At 38.6% G+C, this 15,306-nt stretch overlaps 1 protein-coding gene across 3 annotated transcripts in view; it reads left to right on the forward strand.

Annotated features, from left to right (window-relative positions):
• Positions 1–15,030, forward strand: part of Mid2 (midline 2) — a 103,920-nt gene extending 88,890 nt beyond the window's left edge. For all 3 annotated transcript variants that reach the window (XM_052171031.1, XM_052171029.1, XM_052171030.1), the window contains exons 8-10: positions 8,312–8,473; positions 10,029–10,236; positions 10,598–15,030. In XM_052171031.1, coding sequence (XP_052026991.1) covers positions 8,312–8,473; positions 10,029–10,236; positions 10,598–11,000 — 773 coding nt within the window. In that variant the 3' untranslated portion in view covers positions 11,001–15,030. The remainder of the gene's footprint in view (positions 1–8,311; positions 8,474–10,028; positions 10,237–10,597) is intronic.
• The last annotated feature ends 276 nt before the right edge of the window (positions 15,031–15,306 follow it).

A 15,306-nucleotide genomic window follows, 5' to 3' on the forward strand; every position in this document is an offset into this window, starting at 1 on the left:
CAGAACTCCAAAAGGATGGGATTGAGATCGCAACCTGTGACTGTCAGACTTCAGGCTCGAGGTTTCTTAATTAAGCGTTCTGTGCCTCATTAACGAACATTGTGCCTTACTCACATACCACTTGCTCAGGTATTTTAGGTAACTCATATGGTACTACTAAATTTCCTTATTTTAATGACTCAACCTTCTTAGTTCTCCCAGTTGCTCCTCAGTCTGCTTTTCGGAGCTGTTATCATCATGAGATTTGTTTTATGGACAGTCTCCTGTTGGTCAAAGTGCTTTTAAAACATGCATTGTGTCAAAAGCGAGTGTAAGGACTCTGAAAGTGTTTTATTTCCCCAAAGGATATCTTTTAAATTTTTTTCTCCTCTGAGGCAGGTTTTCTAGTAGGTCAGGCTGGCCTTCAGTTTCCTGTGTAGTAGAGAGTGACCTTGAATTTCTGAGTTTTCTGTCACCACTACCTGAGTGCTGGAATTATAGGCATGTATGGCCTTTCCAGTTTTATGTAGTGATGGAGATTGAATCTAGGGCTTTCTTCGCGCTAGGCAAGCCCTGAACCAACTCAAGTGCGTTCCCAGTCAATGGGTTCTATTTCTTGTCCACAAGCTTCTGCCCTCTTGTTCTGTACTTTTCTTGGCAGCCAAATTGATTATGGAATGTTACCGAGCCTGTAATTAACAGATTCCTATGTATGATGAGTTCTGTCTCCACACAGTTCAAACTCCACACTTTTGACTTTCTGCTTATGACATTTTTGTCTTGTCATATTGATTCTGCATCAAGTCGTGCCCGGATCCTCTTTGAGCTGTTTCTATTTTTCCCTACATTTGTTTTTCCTCTCAGCCTGACTGCTGTGCTTTCAAACACTGACAGAAAAGTCTAATAGGCTATGACAAAAAGCAAAGCCTTGCAGCAAGGATTCAGACTACAATGAGTAATTTGTTTTTAGATGAGTCCTTCCTCTGTAGCCCTAACCAGCCTGGAACTCACTGTGTGGACCAAACTGACCTGGAATTCACAGATTCCCTTGCCTCTGCTCCCTGAGTACTGGGATTGAAGGCAATGTGCAACAATTTTACTAGAAAGAAATATTAATGCTGATTCAGAATTGTGGTCTTATCAGCCAGTCAGGCCTGCCAAGGCTGACTGAACTCCAGTGTTGACAGTTACTTTCTTTTGAAACATTTTCACGTTGTCATTATCTAGAAATTCCTTTCTTCCTTCCTTTCTCCCTTTCTCCCTCCCTCCCTCCCTACTCGCCTTCCTTCCTTTCATTCATCCTTCCTTCCTTCCTTTCTTCCCTCTCTTCCTCCTCCTCCCCCTCCTCTTATTTTTCTTTTGTTTTCTTTTTTGTTGAGGCAGGGTTTTGCTATGTAACCCTGACTCACCTGTAACTCATAGGATCTCCCAGAGTACACGCATAGGTCACTATATCTGGCCAAAAAATATCTTTCTTGTGGGTTGAAGCTAAGTCAAAAGAGGTAGCTCTCCCTCCCCATCCAGACTTTCCCCCCTTGATTCCAAGCCTTCCTACCACCTCTCCTCAATGTAAAATGATCACAGTCAGTAAGGTTCCAGGCCATAACCTTAGCTGAAGGAGAATTCCAACAGATCCTTTTGGTTCAGTGTTTTCCTTGGCATTACAAAATCATTGGACAGAATGTTTGTCTAGTCAGGCAGTCTGTAGCACATTGCCACAAAGATAGAACTTTATCAATTTATCTTTTCAGTAATGCAGTTGTCTCCATCACACACATTCACTCAGTCTCTTACATTTCCATATTTTGGCGTTTTTCATTGAATATGAAGTGTATTTTTATTTCCATAATTCACATGTAGATTCCATTGCACCAAGTCTTATTGATACCCACAGAATCATATATTCACCATTTTAATCTTAGGACTAGTAGCTGGGGAGATAATTCAGTGGGTAAAGTGTGAGAACCTGAGTTTAGTCCCCCAAAACTTATGTAAATACATCTCAGCATGGTAGCACTACAAACTTATCATTCCAGTGCTGACAAGGTAGAGATGGGGAGGTCCCAGACTTGCTGGCCAGATAATTTAGCCCATTTGATTCATTCCAAACCATTGAAAGACTCTATATCAGGAAAAAATAATAGACAGTGCCTGAAGAATGACACCCAGGAGAGTTCTCTTGCTTACACACACACACACACACACACACACACACAAGAATGATTTTAAAATAAAAATTACAATACTAGTACAAAGAACACTCTTCACTTTTTAATCCATATTTGCCTTCTGTTGATATTTTATTTTTCATCTATTACCATTACCTCTGTATTTTCAGAACCATTTAAAAACAATTTGCATACATCACCTCTGTTTACCCCTAAATTTTTCAGTATTTCCTAAGAATATGTCCTTTAAATTTGATTATTTTCGTATTTAACAGTTTCACACGTGTGAACAAGAGTATTCTGATTCCTCTCTTCCCATCTCCCTCCCTTCTTTCACATCTCTATCAGGTCCCCTTATCCTGATGAGGGCCTTTCCCAGAATCTTAACTTTTGCTTTTGGTTTGTGATCCATTTAGTTTAACCAGGGCTGTCTGTGACCATTATATTGGAACTGGCCACTGCAACCTAGTGGAGACACTATAAGGTATATAACTTAAGGCAGTGATTACTTCTCTCCCTGAATCTATTATTATCTAATAGTTTATCAGGGAAGGGTAAGGTTCCTGAACCCCTTCTCCATCCATGCCAGACTGGCCACAGACTCATTCTTTGCTTCTCAATTATTTATGTCTATGTATGTGAGTGTTAGTCTGAATGTATGTATGTGCACCATTTGCATCCCTGGTATTTGTAAGGCCAGAAGAAGATATGAAAGCTCCTAGAACTGTTGTTACAGAACCCTGAACTCTGAAGGGCCCATTCTTATGCAGATTCAGTGCAAGCTTCCACACCTACTGTGAGTTCTGATTACACTGGCTGAGTCTTGCCCAGAATATAGCAAGCCCTGCCTCTGCTTGCTACCTTCTGCTCTTACATTATTCCTGCTTCCTCTTTTCCAGTGTTCCCTAATCCTTTACACATCTGTTGACTTTTAGAAATTTAGTATCAGAGGCTTGTGGATCTTCGTGAGTTCAAGGCCAGCCAGAGCTGCTTAATGGGACTCTTGACTCAAAAAAGTTAACAGCCATATAATTCTCTTACATAACTTCCCACATGCATTCCAGGTTTGACAATTAATTCAGTAATATTGATTATGATATATAGAGTCCAGCATTGACCTTTATAACGTAGGATTTAATTATCATATATTTGGTGTCCTTTTATCTCAGAAGACTTCCTCAATCCTTCTTTGTCTTTGAGTTTTTTGACATATAAAACAGTGACCAACCCTGTTGCTTCTTATACTTTTTCTTAATTTAGGTTCATCTGATATTTCCTCACAGTTATAGTCAAGTCATATTCATTCAGTTATTTGCATTTCTGGCTGGAATAGTGCATATGTGATGGAATATAAGAACAACAGTATACTTCTTAGGATATCATATCCTGAGGTACACAATAACCATTTACACTCCATTATTGATGCTAATTTTGCTCATCTTCTCACTATGTTCCCTCACCTTTTAAATTATGTACTTCAGTGTTTTTTCTTTCACTACCAAAAGCAATCTGTATGGTGGTGCTTTAAAATCATACAAAATATCCTGCATCTTCCTCCACGCTGTCTCACCCCCCCTTACCCCTGACTGAGCATCAACTGATGCTGTTTGTCCTATCTAGTCTTTAGATGATGATTATGACACGACTGTTTCCCAGCTGAGGACTCTTCCACACTTACAAATTGTCACTCGATATTCTGTGTAGCAAGAGCCTCCTCTCCCTATTTCATCTTTTTTATTTATTCATCAGGAGAGACTCATGGATCCATTTTCATCAAAGATTTAGGATTCTTTAGTACCTTCATTTTTCTTGTGTAAATGTCCCAGATTTTGCCAGTGAGAGCCTTTCAAGGTATTTCTAGGGATTGTGTGATATTTTCCTGTCCTTTTTGTGAGCATTTTGTTTGTTTTTTTGGCCTAACAAAAAATATTGCAGACTCATTTTCACTTTATCCTGTCCAAATTATTTTCACTTTATCCTGTTCAAAATCAGTTATTTTCCCAGGAGCCCAGGTTAGTTTTAGTAGGACAGTGATATTAGAAACTAAAAACCTTAGTTGTATACAAATACACACACACACACACACACATACACATGCATACTTGTGCGGAATATACTAAATTGTTACTTCTCTATTCTTATGATAATATACCATGACCAAGCAACTTACAAAGAGTTTATTTTGGCTTATGGCTCCAGTGGCTTAGAGTCTGATGGCATAGCTCAAGTATGGCAGCAGGCTGATATCAGGCTGATACTTCATATCTTGACCTATAAACAGGAAGCCAAGAGAGTGAAATCTGAACGGCACATAGCTTTGTAAAAGCCCCAGTGACATACATTCTCCAGACTACACCTCCTAAACCTATCCAGACAGTGACACCAACTGGGGACCAAGTATTCATGCTTCTGAGCCTGTAGGGACATTCTCATTCAAAACACCACATATACTCATGCGCATTCTCTACATATGTGTACATCTATATGCAAATATGAAAGCATCTACGTGCCTGTTAGTATTCATGTGGGATTGGTTACATGACCTCCTGAGGATACCAGAATCTGTAAATGCTCAGATCCCTACATAAAATGGTGTAATATTTGCATAAAACCTATACCCGTCTTCCACTATATGTTAAATCATTTCTAGACTGTTCATACTGTCTAGTAAAATATAAATCCTGTAAATAGTTATCATATTGTTAACATTGAAGGATTATGAATCGAAGGACAGCCTAGCCTATATAGGAAATTTCAGGCCAGCCTGGGTTATATGGTAAGGTCCTGTCTCAAATCTTTAAATCTGTAATTTTGAGGGTCTGGAGAGAAGTCTCAGTGATTAAGAGTACTAGCTGTTTTTTACTGTGACCTAGATTCATTTCCCAGCATTCACATGGCAGCTTATAACAATCTATCACTCAGGTTCCAGGGGATTTGACACTCTCTTCTAGACTCTGTGGATACTCCATATACTTGGTGCTCATATATACATGTAGGCAAAATATCCACAAAATAAAAATAAATCTTTTTTAAAAACACATTAAAATCTGTAGTTGGTTGAGTCATTGAATGCAGAATGCACAGATAAAGGAGGGCTAATTGTACATATTTAGAAGTCATACAGTGCTCTGTGAGAAGCTTTTCCTGAGGAGCCACAATACACACACACACACACACACACACACAATACTCACCCCAGAAAGGGAATCCACAATAGACCAAAGAAATGATTGCCCCAACGTCCAACTTGCTGAACCAATGAATTTTTATTGGAGTAAATAATAAGGGTATGGGTAAAAGGTGACTTAGAAAAAACAGGGATGGCTCAAAAATGCCTTATGGCTTTGGAAATTTGCTAGCCTGGAGCTCTGAGCACAGCTTGCAGGCAGTTCCCAGGTGGCCTGTCCTCCACACCTTGGCTGCTCTAAGTCTCCTCCCTTAGCACTTGTTTACTCCTTTTATAGAACTGCCAGGGTGAGGGCAGGAGGCTAGAGAATCTTCCAAGTACCATTCCACTTTCCTAGACATGTGATGTCTTGTTTATCTCCTGAGTCTCATGAGACTCTGGATTTCTCCTGGAGGGAAAGTTTGAAATAGGAGGGAACTGCAGCCAGACAGCATGCAGACATATTAAGACCACCCACTTCTAATTCATGTCCACAAGTTCTTTCTTGCCTCCGCTCATTCCATATGCATGTTCTTTCCTCCATGGTAGGAACATGAATGTGTATTTGCTCAACCCTGTAATACGTCTAAAATATTTTCAGAATTGATTTGCTCAGGAGTTGAGTATGTAGTTGCATGGAGGAGTACTTAACAGTTCTTCCCTCTTCTGTATGTTTCGTGGTCATTCGTCCTTTAAAATGTAGTGGCTTTAATTTGTTTGTTTGCATCTTTCCCCCCTTTTTATTAATTTAATTTTAACCTTTTGAATTCTATGTAATTTTTGAATGTGAAATTAGAATTTATTGATATAGTTTTAGGTTTTGCACTTATTTTAATGAAAGTTTTCTTAAAAGGGAAATAGGCAAAAAAGTGTACTCAGGGAAATTTCCTTTTCTCTGCTGTCCCTTTTCCCTTTTCCTTCCACCTTCATCCTTTGTAAGTGACTAACTTTGTTATCATCTTGGTTATCGCTACACTTGTTATAGTTTTTTGGGAATCCAAAAATACTATAGAATATATACGATCTTTTGTAATTAGACTTTTTCAGTTGACAGTATTTCCTGGAAATCATTCCCCACCAGGTCATAGAGAACATCCTCCATCTTTTTTTACAGCTTCATAGTACTTCACATGTAGAGTATTTGTAGCTTTTATTTTAAAATTTTTTTTGAGAGACTGGTTTCTTCTTTGTGATAAAGATTTTGCTGTGATTTGTTGCCCATACTGTCCAATGGTGTACAGTTAAGGAAAAGTTTTGTTTTGGCCCTTATCCTTTTTTCACAAAAAGACAAGAGTCACATAATACCTCAATCAATTCTTTTTTTAATTTATTTAATTGTGTTTTATGTGCATTGGTGTTAAAGAGTGAGATCTCCTGGAACTGGACTGACAGGCAGTTGTGGGAATTAAACCTGTAGAAGAGCCATGTCTCCAGCCCCCTCAATCAATTCTGTCTCCTATTTCTATAGTACATCTTTTTATTCCCTCATTACGATTTTTGTTTGTTTGTTTGGTTGTTGTTTGATGTTTTGAGATAGCCTTGGCTGAGCTTGGAAGTTGCTCTATAGTCAAGGCTGACCATGAAAGCCTGATCCTTCTGCCTCTACCTCTGAGGTGCTGGGATTACAGGTATATACCAGCATGCTCAAATCATGTCTCAATTTTTAGTATTAATTTAGGTCTTTTCGGCATACTTTGAGTTAGTTATGAATTGCTTGATCAGATCCCTTGTAAAATATTCACAATACCTATTTCTAATTTCCAATCTCACCCAATTCTTCATTAAAACTCTACAACAGTAACTTAAATTTTAAATTGGTCCTCATTTTCCATGCCCTTTCCTTCCCATCTTCAAGTAGAATTGTATTTTTAAAATGTTAAACCAACTGAGAAACAGATAACAGAAGAGAGAAGCCAAAAAGAAAATAGAAAAACCCATCAGAGTATCATTATTCATTTTACCAAACACTAGCCAAATACTTACTTTTAATTAAATATATTTCATCCTGTTTAAGTCACTATATCTGTAATCTCAAGATTATTTTCAAAAGCAAAAGTATTCTTGAGGTCCTTTTCCTTGCTTGGGCAGAAAGAAAAACCTTTTGGGTAATAATAAAATTCTGGACCATGTGATCTAAGAATATGGGATGGGGACTGAGTCAGGAAGAGGTAGAAAAAACAAAACAACAACCAAAAAAGAACCAAAAACAAAACAAAGCAAAAGTAAAACAAAAAACCAAAAAAAAAAAAAAAAAAACCAAACAAACACAACATCCTATCAGAGCAAGAAGATTCTACACTACTTTGTTTGTTATGCCATCTTGGCTTCTTTTGAAGTCCAGCAAATTTGGAAAGGAAGGGTGAAGATAAGGTGGAAAGGCAGAGTAATATCGCTCAGAAATTCTCACTGTTATAAAGGGACAAAGGCACACTGTCCTTCACACCTGCACAGGGATGCAGTGCACATATCACTGGAATAGGATAAAAAGGTAAAAGCTTCATGTATGACCACCGACAAGTCACTTTACTTGCATTATTATTTACTCAGAAAGATGAAGGAAATTCATGTCCAGGTATCCTTTCTGTTCTTAGTTTTCATAATACTGAGCTCCGTGTACAGGAATTTTTCCTTCCATCCAAGGCCAGACTCAGTTCACACAGAAACAGATTTTAGTGGTAAAGATCCAGATAGTCCATAACTGTGAGGATATTCTACTGTTTGGAATACTGACCATTTTGTGTGTTCTTTGGCATAAAAACAATACACCCTAGCTTTTTTCAGAGGTTGCTAGATGCCAGAAGCCTGGCACAAGTCTTAAGTACCTGGAAAAATATAATTAGTGGAATTATAAATGCCAGTTCATCTCATTATACCTTTCAAGGCTCAAAAGAAAATGAATTCACTTGGGTGGGTTATAATTGATTTTCAGTGTATTTTTTTTTAAATCCTGACTATTTTTACCTGTTGGCTGATGCTTTTGTCTTCCCCCACTTCCCAGGCCTGTACAATTCCGTGGATAGCTGGATGATTGTGCCCAATATTAAGCAGAACCATTACACAGTTCACGGACTGCAGAGTGGGACCCGCTACATCTTTATTGTGAAAGCCATAAATCAAGCAGGCAGCCGGAACAGCGAACCCACCAGACTAAAAACAAACAGTAAGTTGTGGTCATTCCTGGAGTAAAGACTCCTTTTCCTCTCTGTATCAAGGAGGGCAGTTGGCCTGAGTAGACTCTCAGAGCAGTGGCTCTGAGTAGAGGGGCATTATTGTTTTAGTTTGTGCTTTAAAGGATTTGTTGGTGCCGTGGCTATTCATGGACTAAGACATATCTAGCATAGCTTGTGGCTTGGACTGAGGTTAGGGAAGGGTTTTTCTCTGCCTTCCATCCCTGTCTCCCATGCTTGGGAGAAAATTGAGTTAAAGAGTATTACTTATGATGATCTAGCAAAGCTCTACCACAGAGAAGCCATCTTTTTAGGAGTGCTCTTGATCAAAACCGACAGTTTTAGCAAGGATTTCCAAGTAGTTTAAGTGAATAGTGGTTTTTGTTTGGTTTGTCTTTTTTTAACTTCCTGTCACAGATTGTAAAAAGTTTGAAGGCAGCCTGCTCATGGCTAGTATAGCAGCTCTGGGACCTCATGAAAGCTTTGAGCTCCTTTATGTTCAGCCACAAGGCCATGAGATGGCCAGTGCCACCTCGGCTGTCATATTTCCCTTCAAGACAGGAAGAAGAAGGGAAAACATTGGCAATCTTCTTTTAATCAAGAAAACGTACCTTAATCAGAATTTTCTTCCAATCTGCTTGACTTCAGTTTTGTTCGTATTAGCTGTTCCTAACAGAAAGGGAGGCTGGGAGACTGAGTGAGAGAGGGAAAAAAAATAAGAAATGGATGTGGTATAAACACACAGTGTCTATCACAGAGGCATATCACACATTAAAGCTCTTTCAATAACCAGCATTCGGGGTCACGGGACAGTGTTTTTGTCATATGGTCATAAATGTCTCTGTAATGAAGCACATACTATCTTTCATCATTGATGATGGAGTAGCTACTCGAACAAAGTTGCCTAATTATATGTGCACTCCAGTTACAACAAAGCAAACATCTCCTGTTGCTGAGTTCTCAGTTTTCTTTTCTTTTCTTTTGTTTTTGTGAGCAATTGCCTCATTAGCACAGAGGCTTTCCTACCACAAACATTGAAACACTCCTTAAAATTCTACCTAAACCCCAACCCACTTGTGGAAACAAAACATTCTGTTATGTTTCTCAGGCCAATAGTTTAAACTAGATCCCAAAATGACTGCTAAGAAGGTGAAGATCTCCAATGATGGAATGAGGATCTAGGATGAGGGCTGTCTAAAGCTCTCACATTTGAGGATGTGAGACTTTGACTGGTCCCTTTTTCTATCATAATACACGATGGGTACACTTTCTCCTCCATGCTTGGAACATGACTTCCAGCAACATGAGATACCCACACTTTTCACAGAGTGGGGAAAATAATGCATGAAGGCTATTCTATGGGAGGATGACTTCTTAGTTGCAAATTGACACTCTTGCTTGCTTTCATAATATGGTTCAAACTGCAGCCCACCTACATCATCATATTGGGGAGCTTCTGTTAAAGGAGGTCCTGGAGGGGAAAGATACTGTTTGTAAATGTTTCGTCATGGGTTTTTTCCCCCCTTTCTTTTACTTTATTTTTTTCAGGCCAACCATTTAAACTAGATCCTAAAATGACTCACAAGAAGTTGAAGATCTCCAATGACGGGTTACAAATGGAGAAGGATGAGAGCTCGCTGAAGAAGAGCCACACGCCGGAGAGATTTAGTGGCACAGGGTGTTATGGGGCAGCAGGAAATATATTCATTGACAGTGGCTGCCACTACTGGGAGGTGGTCATGGGTTCTTCAACATGGTAAGTGGGAATTTCTTCCTTTCATCCTCTCTGCTTTCGGGTTCTTAGGAGATTTAATTGAACAGCATAAGGAAAATACTTAGAAGTCAAGGATAAGAGATATTTGATAAGAAGTGTATTCCTAGAAAATTTTGCCAGTTTTTAAAAGATAAAATTTTAGAAAATATACTGGACTAGGAAATGGGAAGTGCTGTATCATTCTAATTGCTAGCTTTACAAGCTCTGATTATATTAGCATTCTGCATGCAAGTATAAACACTTTAAGGAAGAAGCACATAGTGAGTCACTCCTAGACCCTAAACAATGTCTAGCACAACTCCTATCATTCATAAACATTTTTCTGTCTTCTCTACTGTCATAGGTATGCAATTGGTATTGCCTACAAATCAGCTCCAAAGAATGAGTGGATTGGCAAGAATGCCTCTTCCTGGGTCTTCTCTCGCTGCAACAGTAACTTCGTGGTGCGACATAACAACAAGGAAATGCTGGTGGATGTGCCCCCACAGTTGAAGCGTCTAGGTGTCCTCCTGGATTATGACAACAACATGCTGTCTTTCTATGACCCAGCTAACTCTCTCCATCTTCATACTTTTGATGTTACCTTTATTCTTCCAGTTTGTCCAACATTCACAATCTGGAACAAATCCCTAATGATTCTGTCTGGCTTGCCTGCCCCTGATTTTATTGATTATCCTGAGCGGCAGGAATGCAACTGCAGGCCTCAAGAATCCCCTTATGTGTCAGGGATGAAAGGTAGCCATTAAGTGTCAAGAGAACAAGTTAAGTCACTGGCTCTTGGGTTCCGCACTTCCCCTCTTAAGCCTCCATTAGCTCTATATATGAAAGACAAACTAAAGTTCATTGGAAGCACCCGAAATAACTAGATATTGCAGATTTAATTTTGGGGCATTAAAACTTATGTTTGAATACATGTATTGACTTACTCAGAACAAATTACTTTGAACAGTCTGGGTTCGTGCCACCAGGGAAGAATTTTAGAGAATATCTCTGTTGTCATTGGAGAATTTAAAATTCCCAGTGATTTGGGAGTATAAATGATACTGTTAGGAATTAGCCTTTCTAGTAATGGCTAGTTTGACCAGGTAGATTTTGCACAGTGTCAAATTATCATGTCACTTTTTAATAAGCTAATGATTGAGGTGTTTTAAGACCATCATATATGTGCATTTGTAATATATAAAATGACAATTCATTTTATGAGCAAATTGACAGATGATTTTGTCTATTATGTATACACAATAAACCTTCATTTGCCCATTTAAATAAGAAATATATGGAAAAGGAAAATAAATGACACTGCCCATTCCTAACCCCTAGGTAAAAGATCACAGTTAGCCAGCATTTCGCTCTCCTTCCCTTCCAGCCATACTTTCCTCCCTCTTGTCTCATGTACATGCAATCAAGACACAGGAAGTGAGAAGAGCTCTTGGTTAGATGAGGAGAGATCTGGGGACAAGATTGCACAAGAGATGCTAATGCTACATAGAAAATTGATTCTGGTAGAGAAGTGTCTCGTGCAGCATAATTTCATTGATATTACTTAATGGAGGAGATTCATCTGAATTGTTAAAAATTATCATAGAATATTTCAGAGAAATATAGTTTTGTTATTCTCAAATACAAAGATACTAGACTTAGGCTTAAGAATAGAGTTGCATAATGGAGTTTCTTCAGAACTCGCCTTACTTGAACAGTAAGAATGGAGTGGTACAGGTTCAACAACTATATACATACAAATGTACTTATATTTTCAGATGAAGCACTCCCGAAATGCTGTTTTCCTCGATAGGTTCAATACTCATTATTTTTGGAATTTTGTTTATACTATTCATTCACTTGCATCCCCTCCACGACAAATAAAAACATAAATTCCATCCTAGTTTTCATCATAGAAATTGAGCTTCACAGTCTGTGATTTCACCAGTTCTGTTGCAGAGATGAATTGGAAATGCCAGAGAAATAGAGCCTTCTTTCAGGAGCCAAATCTACTCCTTGGTACTTGTAAAATGATTACTGCTGTGTAAATAGTAGTAGCCATTCCCTGGATTGTATGTAGTCTTGATACCGTGTCATACGTTAGCCCCTCATTCTGCTAGCATAGTGGATTCTTATTTATTAATTTGTTCAATGATGCCCCATTACTGCTGCAAGAATGCACATACTACTAAAATGCAGTCCTTGCTGTCAAATGTCTCACTCTTATGCACAAGAGACAACATAACTCAGTAAATCTTACCTAATGATCCTTACAGATTGTTTGCTTATCTACCACAAAAAAAAGAAAGGCCTATGCCAATACAAAAGGAAGGCTCAGATTTACATGCCAGCTAGCAAAGTCAGTTTCTTTGGCTTGAAAGATTTTATGAACTTTACAGCTCATCAACAAATGAGCAACCTTAGTAAAACACAACAGTGCAGGGCTGGAGAGATGGCTCAGCATTAAGAGCACTGACTGCTCTTCCGAAGATCCTGAGTTCAGATCCCAGCTACCACATGGTGGCTCACAACCATCCGTAATGAGACAGATGAGACGCCCTCTTCTGGTGTGTCTGAAAACAGCTACAGTGTATGTACATATAATAAATAAATAAATCTTTAAAAAAATAAAAAAATAAAAAAACCAACAGTGCTGGTAGCTTGCTTGTGGTATGATAAAACTCCCAGTCTTGAGATTGAAATAGCCCTAGCTTCTCTGCCATTTAACTAGCAGTGTGACCTCAGGAAAACACTTCTCCAAACCCATTTCCTAATCTGTAAAATGATCCCCAGTTTATGGTGTAAAGGTGTAAAAAGGTAGTGTGTATCAGTTAGCCTAGCACAGCGCCTGGCATTCACTATGTGTGCCACCAACGTTCATCTCTTTCCCAACAGCATTCATTTCTTTTTGTGTCCTTTACATGTTAGTCCTGCGGACAAAGCTTTAGCTCCTCCTTCTCCTTTTGACTGCAGCTTACACTTCCTTCCCTCATCCCATCTTTTCTCAGCTAACTCGTGACCCCCAGAATCAGCTTTTGGGGCTCTTTGTGGCCCTCCCCTGGCATGCTGAGCACCCTCCCCACCCAGCAACAATGTGGCAAGAGTGGCCATCCTCTAAAGATCCATTTTAGAAGCATTGTTAGTGATTTGTTCCTTAAAAACAATTGATTCTTGGCCCCTGCCCCTGAAACACTTAATTAAATTACCTGAACATAAGGAAAGTTATATTTGAGACAAGCTTCTCAGGTTATTCTGAACCACACAAAAGTTTAGTGTATAATAATAATTTTCCCTAGAATGAGACTACCTTGGGGGTAAGGACTGTGGCTTTTAGTGTTGTGTATTTAATACCCAGCACAGTGTCTGTAACAAAGTAGTTGCCTGGCTAATGTTTGTTGAAAGACTGTATGAATGAAGAAATGAATAATCAAAATTGCTCTGTTTGACTGTGATGTCCATTTGTGGTATTTGTTATTCTTGGGGGCAAGGTGGTTACTTTAGTCTGTATTGATATTATTTTGTAAATGTACCAGGGCTTATACATACAAATGAAAATTGTTCCAGATTGGCAGTTATCATGGAGAATTGTCTTTGGAGCATGTGGAATCATTCTACCAGTTACATTTCATATTTTCATGAACTTCAATGAATGTTGTTCTTTGGAGGTAGATTTAAGTTTTTATTAAAGGCAGAGTTAAGCCTACTGGACAAACTGAAAAATTAAATGGGGTCTGTGGGAAGCAATAAAGCTTGACTCTGAAATGCTAACTTCTGAGGCACGTAATGCCTTTCAAGAAACAAAATGGTGGCAAATCACTCAGAGGGCTATGGTGAGTTCCAGATATTTACTTCAGTAAACTTAAGACTTTCATAGAACACTGGCAAGGGACCAGGGGCTAACCCTAGCTAAAGCCAGGTGCACAATGGAACATGACCATTTAACATCTTCAAGAAAGATGATTCCGTAAAAAATGGTTGTTGTTGCTTTACTCAGTCTGACTATTCAGAACTTTTTCTCCTAGAAAATTATTTTCTGTCTGCAATTTATGCTTGTTTCCACTTTTTATATTGTCTTATTAAAGAAAGCACAAACTAAAGCTTAGCTTGTTTTGAGACTACAAAAGAAATTTTAATGCCACATTGATGTTCTTGCTACTTATAAGAGTAACTGCATCTGGCTGTGTTTTTATTATATAATGCCATTGTGTGTCTTTGGATGCAGTGAAGTTCATATTGTAACAAAAATCACTTATATATGCTTTTCAGCTCAAACATTCTAGGTGAATTCTCTCAGTTTACATATTTGTATATGACTTCCTGGATGGATCAGTACATGGATGGACTTTTGAACAAGCTTAGATGCTGGAACCCCTTCTATCAAGGAATGGAAAATGTGAGGCAGGTAGACATGAACCACTCCCACACTTATTTGTAGCTCCTGAAGCCAATCCCAGCCTCAGAGCCATTGGGCTGTATTTGGCTGTGTATTACAAGTTGGCCAGATCAGGCAACTTGTTTATTGCCATCAGGTCAGGCAAAACTGCCTTTTATGGTGTGGTCTGCCAGCTTCAGAAATATGCTGTGTTATTGGCTAGAATATTTATTAGACTATTGTTGGACTATTTTTTATCAAATGCTTTACCCCAGGCTTGTTTGCACTGGGAGCTCTGGACCAATAGTGTCTCTCCTAGTAACAGAAATCTGAGCATCTGTGGATTACACAGTCTTACCTTCTCTAAAGATCCCAACCCATCCAAAATGCTATATTATGAATTAAATAAATATATATGTATTCATGAGTTGTTGGTTGTCTTTCATTGGAATTTAATGGGGAAGGAATAAATGTTGGTCATGTGTTTCTAGAATTTGGTAAATGACTCAGGGCAGAAGGAATTGTGTGCACCAATAAGCATGTAAAATCAGTAGAAGATCTAGAAGTTCTTAAATTTGAGGTCCAATCATGAAGAACTTGATTTTAGGAGAAGTATATAGTAAATACATGCAATGAACTGAAGGTCTAAAGGAACTTGGTTCATCTAGCTTCAGATATTGTGGCAGAAGGCAAGAATTAAG

Source organism: Apodemus sylvaticus, chromosome X (genome assembly GCF_947179515.1).
Source record: "Apodemus sylvaticus chromosome X, mApoSyl1.1, whole genome shotgun sequence".
In the NCBI taxonomy this organism is placed as follows: Eukaryota; Metazoa; Chordata; class Mammalia; order Rodentia; family Muridae; genus Apodemus; species Apodemus sylvaticus.